General features: G+C 34.0%; 1 protein-coding gene across 1 annotated transcript in view; it reads left to right on the top strand.

Moving 5' to 3' along the window:
• PRKAR2A (protein kinase cAMP-dependent type II regulatory subunit alpha) overlaps window positions 1-15567 on the top strand; it is a 115059-nt gene that overhangs the window by 77958 nt on the left and 21534 nt on the right. Inside the window, exons 6-8 of the mRNA XM_074197889.1 lie at window positions 2543-2696; window positions 7603-7704; window positions 10737-10811. Coding sequence (XP_074053990.1) covers window positions 2543-2696; window positions 7603-7704; window positions 10737-10811 — 331 coding nt within the window. The remainder of the gene's footprint in view (window positions 1-2542; window positions 2697-7602; window positions 7705-10736; window positions 10812-15567) is intronic.

Raw genomic sequence — 15567 nt, 5'->3', positions numbered from 1 at the left:
GAAAACTTCTTTGTAGAGTTTGCTATATTAAAATAATCTTGTGGTTACTTAATTTAAAAATAAATAACATCTAGTCCAAGTCTGTTTGATAGTCTAAATATTACTTGCATGATATCCTTTTCTCTATATGTATGATTTCCTTTAAAATCTTTAGTGAATTTAACAATTTCCCCTCATAAACATCATATTTCCTTTCTCTGGAAGGTTATACTACTTTTCCTTATAAATACAGTCAGTTTGTTTTGTGAGACAAAGGCTATAGTTTCCAGAGTGCCATTGAACCTAACTCCATTATTTTAGAACTTGCATTGTTTTCCTACTTCATTCTGACTTTTTGGCCCCATAGTTTGTTTAACCTGATAGTTTGTCCCTGACAATACTAACATGGTAGGGAATATGGCAGGTTTTTGTTATCATATACTTAGAGGGACATAGATATCAAAGTTAGGAATATAAATTCCTCAGCCTACCCCCAAATCCTTGTTTTAGACTATATCTCAAGGCCATTTATAATCTCTGTCATCTATTCCTCATACCAATTTTATTTTCCACTCTTTACTTTCCTATCCTGTTTAGCTTCATTTTACTGTTCTTTTAAAATTTTCATTTTTACAGTAGCTATGCATATTATTCTATTTCATCTTTTTTTCATTCTGTATCAGTTCATATAATTCTTCTCATTTTTCTATTCTTTATTTTTTAATTGAGTTTTATTTTCCTGATTACTTGCAAAGTTAGTTTTCATATTCATCCATTTGCATGTTTATGAGTTTTCTACCTTCTCTTTCCCCTCTCCATGACAGCAAAGAATTTGGTAAAAATTGTACATGAACAGTTTTGTTTAACATATTTACATATTAATCATGTTGTGAAAGAGGTATTAGAACTAGGGGAAAGAAAAAAATACATGAGAAAGAATGGAAAAGCATAAAAGAAGTTTTTAAAAAATGAACATAGTATGCTTTGCTCTGCATTCAGAATCCACAGTTCTTTCTCTGGATGTATATGACATTGTCCATAGCAGTCTCTCAGGATTGTCCTTGATCTCCGAACTGCTGAGAAGAGCTGCCTGCATCGTAGTTGATTATCTCACAATGTTATTGTTAATATGTGCAGTGTTCTCCTGGTTCTACTCACCTCACTTAAAGTCTGACCTCTCATGATTTTTTTTAAAATTTTATTTTTTTAAGGCAATGGGGTTAAGTGACTTGCTCAAGGTCACACAGCTAAGCAATTATTAAGTGTCTGAGGTTGGATTTGAACTCGGGTCGTCCTGATTCCAGGACTGATGCTCTAGCTACTGCTCCACCTAGCTGCCCCCTCGTGATTTTTCTTTTTTCTTTTTTTTTAGTTGTTTGTTGTTGTTTTTTTGCAAGGCAAATGGGGTTAAGTGGCTTGACCAAAGCCACACAGCTAGGTAATTAAGTGTCTGAGACCGGATTTGAACCCAGGTATTCCTGACTCCAGGGCCGGTGCTTTATCCACTGTGCCACCTAGCCACCCCTCCCCTCATGATTTCTTACAAAAAATAGTACTCCATAACATTCATAAAGAATGACTTGTTCAGCTATTCTTCAATTAATTGACATCCTTTCAATTTCCAATTTTTCAACACTACAGAAATAACTGCTGATCATATTTTTAAACTTGTGAAGCTTTGGGAATTTAGTCTTAAATACTAACTAAAATATTTTCAAAGTTTAGTTAGGTCAAAGTAAAAAAATCTTAAATAAAATTTCCTATTTTATTTCTTCTAAAGCCTTACTCTAATTCCTCTTGGGAGTAAGAAAGTGTCTCTGGGATTTCAAAGGTTATTCCAAAAGAACATAATTTCTATCATTTCTTATCAAGCAGGAAAGGACCATAGCATCATAGTTTTAAAGTTTAAAGAGGGGGCGGCTAGGTGGCGAAGTGGATAAAGCAACGGCCCTGGAGTCAGGAGTGCCTGGGTTCAAATCCGGTCTCAGACACTTAATAATTACATAGCTGTGTGGCCTTGGGCAAGCCACTTAACCCCATTTTCCTTGCAAAAACCTAAAAAAAAAAGTTTAAAGAGACCTTGGGCCGAGTACTCCAAACCATTCATTTTAGAGATAGAGAACTGAGGCTTACAGGTGCTAAGTGACTTGCCCAGGATTATAGGTAGTAAGTAAAACTTAAGTTATGAGCCTGGCAATGGTGTCTAATGTGTTTGTTATCTGTGGACCAGCCTCAATAAATTCAGGGAGACTTTTTTTGTCATATTAGCCACAAGGACATCATTTTTTTTTTTTTACAATAGGCAGGCTCAAAGATAATCCATTACAGTATAGAAGATTTGTACTCTGTATCAGTTAGTATAATTACCATATTAATGAGAGAGAGAGAGAGAGAGAGAGAGAGAGATATGAAGGGTTCCTAATTCTGCTAAAGTAACCAGAGCTTTTAAAGTCTGCCAATCCACATGCTGAGCATAAAGCAGGTATATGTTGTACAACCTGTGTATATGCCTGATTGGAAATAGTTTTATCTAATGAACTATGTGGTATCTTTGTTCTTTCAGAGGCTCATATGACATTTTGGTAACAAAAGATAATCACAGTAACCGTGTTGGCCAATATGATAATCGTGGCAGTTTTGGAGAACTTGCCTTGATGTACAACACTCCCAGAGCTGCTACTATAGTTGCCACAACAGAAGGTGCATTGTGGGGTCTGGTAAGTAGGGGAAAATGCTTTCATTCACTTGTCCTATCCTAAAGTTCCCTATACCTCTTATTTTTTTTTTAATTTTATTTATTTAAAGCAGTGGGGTTAAGTGACTTCCCCAAGGTTCCACAGCTAAGCAATCATTAAATGTCTGAAGCCAGATTTGAACTTGGATCCTTCTGACTCCTGGGATGGTTCTCTATCCATTGCACCACCTAGCTGCCCTACTGCCTGTTCTCTTCCTTTATTCTCTTTGCAGTCACTATTTATCATTGTGAGTTTTTTGTTCCTTGGACGTGAGGGCATCAGATATTGGGGCAAATATGTTCTTTTACTTCCCCAAAATGATTTGACTATAAACCATAATAAGTACTTTTTTTAGTTTAGTGCAATATGTGTGTGTGTGTGTGTGTGTGTGTGTGTGTGTGTGTGTGTGTGTATTTCTGTCAGATAAGGGAAGAGAGAGGAGTAATATCAAATTAATCTGCTACACCACCCAGGGAAATTACTGATAACTCTTAAGCATTCTTAAGGATCCCAATATTATTTCCAGTGTTCATTCTTTCATGTCATTCTATCCATCTTCCAATACCAGTAGACTACAAGACTTAGATTTCAGGAAAAACTGATAACCACAGGACATGATACCTCTCCATTTTGCATTTTATTTTGGATGCTAGAATTAAAACTATTTCTGTGTGGAAAGCTCCTTGAATTTGTTTTTTCTAAAAATGGTTACCAATTCTTGACCATACCTCTTGAGGTGCTTCTAAATATAGCATTCTTTCATTTTCTCTATGAACTGTACTATTCAGGTTTCTATTTTCTTAGATTAAAAGATATGATGCCACATCATCAATAACCAACTCTGTTTCCTTCAGTTGGAGTAAAAGTCCTTGATGTCTTTGCAGATCAAATGTCGTCTTCTACGTGTCCTTCATTATTAGTTTGGATTACAAAGTAGAAGAGACACATAAAAATCCCATAAATATACAAATAAAATCAAGTTTTTAAATGCTTAAATCTACCTAGCCTTTTTCTAGATTGATGCTAGTAACTGGAGTTATAACTAAATTACTACAAGTTATTGCTATTGCTTTTAGGTCAGTAGAATTTGGAAGATATTATTGTTTATAGAAATTCTAATTCTCTGTATTAAAGTGGGTTGCATTTTAGTCCTCTGTCTTCTCAGTCCACCAGTCTTGAAAATCTTCAGTATGTCATTTTATGCCATTATTTTTTCAGCCTAGTAGTAGAAAGTGTTCGTGTACAAATATAAAATTAGCAGGTTCGACTAAAATTTTTCTAGAAATAACACAAGATAGAGAGAAATCTTGAAAAATGTCTGTTGTACTTCATTAAACTGAGTGTTGCCTCTTGATTACTGATAATGTACAATTTCCTAAATGGATCTATGATCTCATCAATATTTGTTGTTATTCTAGGGTTATAGATTGCAATTCATCAGTCCTTTTTTCATCCTGTATAATTCTTATTTCTCTCCTAAGTCCTCTGTAGAAGATCTGCCCAGCTCATTTAGAGACCTTCCTTTAGGCCTTTAAAACATTTTCTGAGTATCAGTAAGATGCCCAGGAAATGAATTCTTTACCCAGGGCAATCTGTAAAAGGAAGAAAAAGATATAATGGTTGCTTCAGCAGTAATGCTGGCATAATGGCAGAAAAGAGTGCTGCTGTGAATCATTTTTTCAGTTTACCTATAAATATGAATTAATAAGGTGACATTCTTAAAGATTTGAAGTGTTAATATAAAATAAATTTAAGTAAAACACAAATCTGTTTATGTCATTCACATCGAATAACATTTATTTGCATCCCTGTAATGGCAAATTTTAAGTGTTTTATGTTGTAGACTGTTCAAGAAATAGCAACAACTGCTCTTCAAACACCTATGTGTGGTGTACTCTGAAATACAAGTGCCTGTTGAAACATAATTATGAAATAGTTTGACAGAGAAAATAGTAATGTATTATTAGTTAAATAATGGTAACATTATATGCATTTTATACATAATATAGTAAGATATTTAGTCAATATATTTATTAAGCAGTTACTACAGTTTTAGACAGTAGCAGAAAGTTCTGTCATAAGGAACTTCACGATTAATTGATAAAGTTTTTTAATATTCTTCTTTTTATATTTTGTGTTCCAAATTCTTTCCTTCCCTCCTATCTCTCACTGAGAAAGCAATTCATATTTACAGTTATGATTACTAGCTTCTGTCCTACACTTCTCTTTGTTTTTCTCTCTTTTAATTCTATTCCTCCTTACATGTTTATTTGATTTCTATCTGCCTCCTTCTGTCTGTCCTTTTATTCTGCCCCACACCTCCTTTCACTTATGGCCTTCCCCCTCCTGTTTCCTAATTGGATAAGTTATATTTCTATACACAGCTGAGGGTTTTTATATAGTTTTCCCTTTTTTTAAACTAGTTTCAATGAGAATGAAGTTCAAGCATTGCCTCTCAAACACTCATCCCTATTTCCTCCTCTATAAAAGCTCTTCCTTGTGTGCCTCTTTTATTTGAGAAAATTTTCCCCTTTCCTACTCCCCATTGCATTACCCCTTCATTTTTGAGGGAGTTCATTCCAATTCAACTTATACCCATGTCCTTTGTTTAAAATTTTAACTCCCCTAATTAGTGATAAAGTTCTTAGAAATTTCTTGTGTCATCTTCCTATATAGAAAACTATATTGAAACCCTTGAGATTACTCTCATATTTGACTTTTTAATGCTTCTCTTGAGTTTCGTATTGGAATGTCAGATTTTCTAGTTAACTCTAGTCTTTCCATCAGGAATACTTGAAAGTCCTCTATTTCATTCAATGACTTTTTTTCTCCCTGAAAGATTATATTCAGTTTTACCTTATTGGTGGTTCTTGGTTATAATCCTAGCTCTTTTACCCTCTGGTATATCATATTTTCAGCCTTCTGCTTTTGTAATTAATTTAGAAGTTGTTAGATCTTGTGTGATCCTGTCAATATTTGAATTGTTTCTTTCTGGCTACTTGAGGTGAGAACCATGGAATTTGAGTTTAATATTCCTTGGAATTTTCATTTGGGAATCTCTTTCTGGAGGTGATAGGTGGATTCTTTCAATTTTTATTTTACCTCTGGATCTAAGATTTTAATTATTTTCTTTTATAATTTCTTCAAGTATGATGTCCAGGCTTGAAATATCATGATTATCTTTCTATAAACGATCCCATCTTTCATTATATCTCAGATATGCCCAACACTGATTTTTTTTAGGGTTTTTTTTATAAGGCAATGGGGTTAAGTGGTTTGCCCAAGGCCAATTATTAGGTAATTTTTAAGTGTCTGAGGTCAGATTTGAACTCAGGTACTCCTGATTCCAGGGCTGATGCTCTTATCTGCTGCTCCACCTAGCCACCCCACAACACTGATTTTTAATCATATTTAATTGTCCTCTTTTAATACTGAACAAGGATTGCAGATTCTTTAATACTTACCCTGTATTGTCATTTCTCTTCAACATTTAGCTACCTTAAGCCTAGGAAGCATGCAGCTAAAGTGAATGTTGATTATTTTGGATAAATATTTCAGAGATTTATTGAAAAGTAAGTAAGACTGGACTTGCTGCCAGGAAACCTAGTTTCATTCACTACTTCAGGTTCACTTAATGAACATTGTCATCATATACAGATCACTCAACATCTCAGAGCCTCATTTTCATAATTTGTAAAATGGGGACAATAATAATAATTGACCAACCTTACAGAGTTGTTGAGAGGAAAGTGCTTTGCCCACATTAAAGCACTGTTTTGTCAGAGAAAATATAGTATAGTTCTCCCTCCAAAATCTTGTTCAGGAGAAATCCAAGGTTGATCTGCCTTGAATCAGTTAATCATTTACCTCATAGTTTTAATTTCCAGAATTCTTTCTACTCAGGTTTTTGGGGGGTGAGGGAATGTAGAATAAATAATCATCTAAGAATCCAGACCTATAATTTTCATTAAATCTTATCATTAGGAGCAACTAGGTGCAGCAGTGGATAAGGCACCATCCCTGGAGTCAGGAGGACCTGAGTTCAAATTCGGCCTCTTAATAATTATGTAGCTGTGTGACCTTGGGCAAGTAATTCAACTCTACTGCCTTGCCAAACAAACAAATAAACAAAAATCTTATTATTAACCTTTCAATGACTGCTCTGCTTTTAAAGGTTCAATCTATCTCATCTCTGGAGAGGCATTCCTCTATTTTCCATATAACCAAGACAAACCATTTTCAACAAAACATAATTTGAATATTCCTGATCCTGTGTTGTTGTTCATTCTGGGCCTTCCCTGTCATCTCTCTGAATCTTACTTCTTCAAGGCTTAGCTCAACTCCTAGTTGTTCCAAAAATCTTTCCTTTACCAGCATAGCTTATTAGGATTCTGTCTCTGAATTCCCACCTCATTTGGCAATTAACAGTATGATGCTTTTGTATCATTTATGAATCTTGGTTTTTTCAATTCAATTTTTAGTCCTCCAAGGAAGTTTTTTATCACCCCATTGACCTCTCAATATCATGCCTTGTAGATGACAATTAATATCCTAGTGTAAAGAGGACATAGGAGAACAGTGTCACTTATTCCTTGAAGTTTCTTTGATCATATTAGAGCCTGATAGCAGTAGATAAAGAAGTTTTGCATTAATTTTGTTATCTGTATTTTAATTTTTACTCTAGTGATTCATGGTATTATAATTTGAGGGTATCCTAAATTTCAATGACTCTAGACAAAATGATAGATTTTCATGGTTTTCATATATGTCAGTCATATTGGCTTTTTTCTCTCAGAATTTCTGCCAAGGATCACTTGACTTACTACTATTTATAAGTTAGTAGATATTTATACATGTAAAAGCTAGAATTTTTATATTTTTCTTGTAGGACCGAATAACATTCAGAAGAATCATACTGAAAAACAATGCAAAGAAGAGAAAAATGTTTGAGTCTTTTATTGAATCTGTGCCCCTACTGAAGTCCTTGGAGGTAAGGCCTGTTTGTGGGAGATACTGTTGTTTCATGAGCATGTATTCACTTCACAGAATTCTTGGTCAAGATCATGTGGATATGTTTTAATTTCTGAGAGTGAGTAGAAGCCCTTGAGGAAACTCATTTTTCTATCTGAGAGAAGATTTAAAGTGAAATAAAAAGGAACAAACATCAAATGTTTATTAAATACTTACTATGTGCCAGGCAAGTGTGGTAAGGACTAGGGGATTCAAAGAAAGACAAACACACTACCCCTGCCCTCACAACTTCCATTCTATTGGAGAAGAAAGTATACAAGCAGCTATTTTTGTACAAGATATATATACAATGTAAATGACTTTGGAAGAAAGGAGGGCTGGTGGGAGAAATAAGCTGAATTTTGAACCCATTAAGTTTGAGATATCCAAAAGGCAGATGGCAATGTGGAGAGAAGTTAAGGCTGGATATATTGGTGTTGGAACCATCTACATACAGATGATAATTTAACTTGTAGGAAGCAAGCAAGATATTGGAGAGGAAGAAGAAGAAAAGTAGATCCAGGACAAAAGCCTTTGAAATTACACAACATTTTAACCATTGTAGTAATTGGTAGATGTGACCTGGTAAAGATCCAGCAAAGAAAACAGAGAAGGAGCTATCATACAAGGAGGAAGAGGTTCAAAGAGAAAAGGTGTTATAAAAACTTACAGGGGAAAGTAGCCAGCAGTGTCAAAGGTTGCTGAAAGGTCAAGAGAATGAGGTCCAGAAGAATAGAGAAATGACCATTAGATTTCACAATGAGGGGGCGGCTAGGTGGTGCAGTGGATAAAGCACGGGCCCTGGAGTCAGGAGTACCTGGGTTCAAATCCGGTCTCAGACACTTAATAATTACCTAGTTGTGTGGCCTTGGGCAAGCCACTTAACCCCATTTGCCTTGCAAAAAAAAAACCCTAAAAAAAAAAGATTTCACAATGAAGAAATCATTGATGACTTCAGAGAAACAGTTTTAATTGAATAATGAGTCTGTAAGTCAACTTACCGAACTTAGAATTGTGGGAAAGGGGAAATGGAAGCAGTGAGTGTTGACGCTTTCTCAATGAATTTATCTGGAAAAGAAAGAAGAACCATCACTGACAGCAATGGTAGGATCAAGTGATGATGATTTTTTTTTTGTTTGGTTTTTTTTTTAAGACTGGAGAGAAAGACAATTAATATGGTCAAAGAATATGAAATACAGTTTTCAGGTGAAAGATCAAAGCTATCTATAGCCATAAAAAAATGCTCTAAGTCACAGTTAATTAGAGAAATGTAAATTAAAACCACCCTGAGCTACCACCTGACACCTGTCATATTGACTAATATGACAGAAAAGGTAAATGACAAATGTTGGAGGGGATGTGGGGAAAATTGGAATACTAATGCACTGGTAGTGGAGCTGAGAACTGATCTAATTATTCTGGAGAGCCAATTGGACCTATGCCCAAAGAACAATCCTCTGCTAGATCTATACGCCAAGGAGACCATTACAAAAGGGGAAAAGACCTATAGGTGCAGAAATATTTATAACAACTCTTTTTGTGGTGGCAAAGAATTGGAAATTTAGAGGATGCTCCTCAGTTGGGGCATGGTTGAACAAGCTGTATTATATGATTGTAATGGAATACTGTTGTGTTATAAGAAAAGAGAAGTAGACTGATATAATAAAAACCTGGAAAAACAGGACCTGATGCAGAGTGAAGTGAGCAAAATCAGAATATTATATGCAGTAACAGCAATATTCTATGATGATAAACTGAATGACTTAGCTATTTTCAGCAATACATTGATCCAAGACAATCCTAAGGACTCATGATGAAAAATGTTATCCACCTCTAGGGAAAGAACTGATGGAGTCTGAATGCAAATTGAAACATAATTTTAAAAATTTTGTAAGGTCCTTTTTTGGGGGGTGGTCTGTGCTTTCAGAAATATGGAATATGTTTTGCATGCCTACATAAGTATAATCTATATCAAATTGTTGGCCTCCTCAAGGAATGGAGAGAATTAGGGAAGGAAAGAATTTGTAGCTCAAATTTAAAAAAAAATGAATGGTTAAAACTGTTTTTACATGTAATTGGGAAAAGCATATTTTTTAAAAAGTCTAGAAGCTTCATAAAATCACAGATAGAACTTATTTATTTATTAGAATCATGGGGCAAAGATAGAAACCATTGATAAACCCTTTGAAAGTTCCAGAAATGCCATAGCAAAAATCCAGAGCTCCCACATCAAAGAAAAATGCCATTAGTATACAGAAAGATATAGGGTACCAAAGAATCACAGTCAGGAGCACATGTGACCTGGCACCTTCCAATAAAAATAAGAAATCTTACAGTATCCTTAAAGGCAAAAGGTAGAGGTTTAAAATCAAGAGTAATTCACCAGAAAATCTGAGTATAATCCATATATAAATCCTAGGGAAATAAAGGCCTTTAATAGAATGGAGAATTTTTTATTCTTCGTGATTAAAAGACTACAGCTGAATAGGAACTTTGAAATACAAACACAAATGTACAGAGAAAGCTAAATTTATCTGAGAATTTAACCTCATAATAGTTTAATAAATTATTGATAGCAGAAGAATAGTAATAGACTGGAGTACTGTTACGAGCTTTTTCTCATAGTGCTTGTCATGAGACTCCCATTATAAAGATAAAACCACTTTTATAACAGTCCTTTTGAAAATAAAACCCTTGTCCCTTATGCCAAGGTCCTCTAATGGGATGAGTATCAAGGAACAAGTTCCTTTGCACTTAGCCAAAAGAAAGCCACTTTTTCCTTTGTTCCTTAGGATCTTTATATATAAAATGAAGAGACTTGGACTGGGTGATCTCTAAAATATTTTTCGACTCTGAAATCCTTTCTGTGTTGTTCTTTGTACATAAAATAATTTTTGATGATTAATTTTAATCATTTTGAAGATTATTTTGAATGCTTTTTTATGTTTGATGGAGGATCACATTGTTTTTAGTTGAATTGTTCAGTAACCAGTGGGTTGTGGACTATTGCAGGTTTCAGAGAGAATGAAGATTGTCGATGTAATAGGTGAGAAGAACTATAAAGATGGAGAACGAATTATTGCTCAGGTAATCATCCTGTGAATTTCCCTTTTGATTTTAACATCAGTTTTAATGACTATTATCTAATCTGATTCTGCTATTTCATTAGATATATCTCGATGTTAACAAGAATTTTTAATGTTCCTTGTACTAAACACTAGGTCCTGGGGGAATACAGAGTTGGGAAAATGGAACAGTCTTTTCACTCAAAGCCTTCACATCTTTTCAGGGGAGACAACATGTACTTATATACATCTATATAGAATAAATACAAGATAAATAGAAAATAATTGAACTCAAAATAAGTTAAGGAGAGAGGACAGAAACAGTTGAGGAATCAAGATTGTCTTTATGTAAAAGCTAACACTTGAAGCGAATCTTGAAATAAAGGGGTGGTATTATGGGCCACAAGTAGAAAGGGGTAAGTACTGGACATGAAGATGACAAGACATGGAATACTTTTATATAAGGATCAAAGGGAAGGACAGTTATGGAAAGTTAAGATTAGAAAAACAGACTGCAGCCAGGTTGTAATGAGTTTCATTAGCCAGACAGACAAGTTTATATTTTATTTTATAGGCACTGATATTTAAGGAAGGAAATAGGGAACTATTGGAATTTGAGTACAGCCTATTTAAAGATATAATTTTGAGAACTAAAAGGAGGATAAATTGAATAGGAAAAGATTTGTAATAGGGATATATTAATGGGGAGAACTAAGATGATAATTATGTGAGAAGTGAGAAGGGTATGAATTCAAGAAATACTGTTGATATTGTAATGTCAAGATTTGCTGTTTGGGGTAAGTGTTAGTGGTGGATTGAAGATAATGCCAAGACCTGGAAAACTGGAAAAATATAGAAATAAAAATATGTCCTGGAGAGGTGGGTATAGAAGTAAACATAATTTTATTTTGATATATTGAATTTAAAATGCCCAATAGTTGGTGATGCAGGACTGGAACTCAGGAAAGATATTGAAGCAGGATATGTAATTCTGGTAGTTATATGCATAAAAATGATAAATCAATCTGTGGTAGTTGATTTGGTCACCAATGGAGAAGACAGAACAGGGTTATGGGAGCCTTTAGCTATACCAATAAGAATGTATGTGGATGATAAAAACCTTGCAGAGGATCTTGAGAAGCAGTGCTCAGGTAGTAATTATCTGTCTCTTGTTTAGTTAAGAATAATACTCTCCCACCCATAGCTTTGAAGCGTAGAGAGAGAGAGAGAGAGAGAGGAAAAGATGTTCATGACTGAGGGAACAAAGGTTTGATCTAGGCCCGTTCTTCAGCTCTGGACCAGAACCCAAATACCAGGAAAGATATACTTTTAAACATTGAAAACAATCAAATGAGACTAAATCCAAAGGAAACAATCAGGATAAAATTAGGTAATCTGATTTCGGATGGGTATTTTCCAATTTGGAAGAAAAGTAGAATCAATTTTTGCATCTTACTGGGTTTCTGGTAGTCATTATATATGTAGTCCTTAATTAAGGGTCCCTATAAATAACAAGTAGAAGTGATATAGTTTACCACCTATGCAGAGCTAGGTTCAAACAATATGATAAAGTTTTCTACTAGTTAACACAATTGAAGGAAGTTTTCTTACAGGGCAGAATTTGGACTAGACCCATAATTGAGTAGAAATGAGTCACTACTTGCTTTTCTAATTCCCTCAGTTCCCTCAATTTCGCCCTTTTGATTCAAGATGGGGAGTGAACTTACTCCTCCCATGGATAAGTTCTCTGAAAGTCAAATCTATAAGGTTTTTCACATATTCTATTCACATAATTAGAATTACTTAAGGCATATCACAGATCAAACTATTTAGAGGACTCACAGTGGATTAATTTTGAGAAAGAAGATTTATATGTCACCAAAGTAATCAAGAAAACTTAAAACATAAAACACATTGAAACCAAAGACCAAATTAGTGCAATAATGATCAATATTAACCAACATCATATCTCCTAGTATCTTAGTAACCCTTTCCCAATTTCCATTTAAACAACACATTTTGAGTCCTGGATGTCTCAGGTAGTCATCTGGTCCTTGTTCATCTTCTCTTGAGCATTCAGGAATAATCTTCATTTTCTAGGTAATCATAAAGGGGGGGACTCTGTTTCTCTGCTTTCTGTCTTACTTGAAGAGGTTCCTAGATAATTCTACGGGTAACAAGACAATACTATCTAGTACAAATCTCTTAAATTTGGTTTTACAATTCTGAATTTTGAGAATTTCAGTTTTCAGCAATATCACTTGCTATTTCTATCTTTACTTAAACCTTGTACCATAATATAAAAATCTTTTTAAAAAATTCATGAGGGGGGCAGCTAGGTGGCGCAGTGGATAAAGCACCGGCCCTGGAGTCAGGAGTACCTGGGTTCAAATCCGGTCTCAGACACTTAATAATGACCTAGCTGTGTGGCCTTGGGCAAGCCACTTAACCCCATTTGCCTTGCAAAAAAAAAAAAAAACCTAAAAAAAATTCATGAGGATCTAACTTGTAAAATGAACTCTTCTGTCTTTTAAAATGGAATAATGAATTCACTTCCTTTATAATTATCAGTGCAATATTATATGTAAAATTTTTAATCCAGTTTTGAGAACTTGTTACTAAAACATAATCAAAACCTGTATTTCCATACTAGATATATTTGGAAGCCAACCATATACATATTTATATAGTTCTTATAGAAAACATACTAATTCTGTTGTTTTCTCAAAATTTAGTATTACATGTAATTAGAGTATTTTTACATATCTTTGTCTTATTATTTTTATCTAATTCCCTCTTTTAGCAGATTATATCCCTATATTATTATAATTTGACCACAAATATAGGTTAAAATTATTTTTCATACTTACATCATATTATAGTAATTCAGAAATGTTTTGGTAACACTCTATCAATTAATAGTCCTTATAAAACTACTTCTCATTTGCACAGATTATTGAAAATTTCCGTGAAAGGAAAAAGGAGGGACATAATTATTAAAATGTCAAGGTTCTTCCCCTCAAGGACACAGACGAACAAAGAAAAAACTCCCTTAGCTCCGTATGATTCCCCATGATTCCTCATGTTGTTATTGTTATCAAAAACAAGGTTCAGGATTATCCAGATGGAAGTTTCCTTTTCAGAAAGGAAATAGCACAGTGGGGAAACTGATCCTACCTTAGACTATGCCATAGTTACCCCCTAATTTTTCCCAGAGACAAACATCCACCTCTAACAGTTCTCAGATTGTAGCATATCCTATTTTCTACTTTTGACTTTAGAACAATTTAGACAGCCATCCCCATAGTCAAGACTCAAATTATAACCTCAATCATTTTTACCTCAAAAAGCACCAACCACACTTTAGAACTGAAAACTATTGATTTTTCCTGTTTCCCTAACCATTCCATTTCATTTATCCTTCACTTTTATTACACTTTTTTTTTTTGAAGATTTTCTAAGGCAATGGGGTTAAGTGGCTTGCCCAAGGCTAGGTAATTATTAAGTGTCTGAGGTTGGATTTGAACTCAGGTACTCCTGACTCCAGGGCTAGTGCTCTATCCACTGTGCCACCTAGCTGCCCCTATCCTTCACTTTTAAATTAAAACTAGCTACATTATGAGTCAGTTCTCAGACTTAGCCCACGTTCCTGATAGTTGACTCCTTGATATATTGAAGTTATATCTTTAAATCACCCTATACATTTTAATAATTTTTATAAGTGATAGTCAAACATTTTCAAGAGAAAACTCACTATTATAGTAAACTTTTGGTGAGGCAGTGAGGGTTAAGTAACTTGCCCAAGGTCACCCAGCTAGTAGGTATCAAATATCTGAGGTCAAATTTGAACTCAGGTCCTCCTGACTCCAGGGCTGGTGCTCTGTCCACTGTGCCATTTAGCTGTACCTGTTATGTTTTTAAAGAATATATACATTATCAAATATTTAAAAATTTTTAGTTATGTATTTTGGTCACATTGTTTTAATAGCTCAATTCACAATCTAACCACATCTAGATTTTTTAAAAAGTTATTTGTCCAGGGGGGCAAACTAGGTGGCTTGGTGGATAAAGTGTCAACCCTGGAGTCAGGAGGACCTGAGTTCAATTTAGACTCAGACCTTAATAATTACCTAGCTATGTGACCTTGGGCAAATCATTTAACCCCATTGCCTTGCAAAAAAAAATAATAATTGTTCAACAGAATTTCTGATAAAATGATTTCTCAAAATAAGAGAAAAATTTTAGAAAGCCAGTAAGAATATTCACAATACTATGTATTTGAAACATGAAACAATATCAGATGATACCAGTTCAGCTAAATATATTTCCAAGTTATATCACCTAGAAAATAATCTTAATTATCTTTGGTATTTTATAATAATCCCAATAAAAATTTAGTATAATTATATCCAATTAGCAAATTAATAATAAGATCTGCTTCTCTTTTAATAATATATTTTTAATGTTAAGTTCACATTTTATTTACAGTGTTTTGTGAAATGTGGTGTAAGATATTAATAGCATATTACATATATATTAGCTGCTAAATGTGTTTTGTAGTGTGTATGTATATATATATAGGATATTCTTTATTGCACATAATCAATTTAAAAATGAACTTCTGGAGCACAGTTTATTCATAAGTCATTTACTACTTGTTTTGGTGCTTTGTTTTGTATTTATTTTTTGTTATAAATACTACCAATTTAGAATTATATTGAAATGATATGAAAATGATTTATTTCTATTTGCATATATCACTTTATGAATACTTAGGT

Source organism: Macrotis lagotis, chromosome 8 (genome assembly GCF_037893015.1).
Source record: "Macrotis lagotis isolate mMagLag1 chromosome 8, bilby.v1.9.chrom.fasta, whole genome shotgun sequence".
Taxonomy (NCBI): Eukaryota; Metazoa; Chordata; class Mammalia; order Peramelemorphia; family Peramelidae; genus Macrotis; species Macrotis lagotis.
This window is presented reverse-complemented; position numbering and strand designations above follow the sequence as displayed.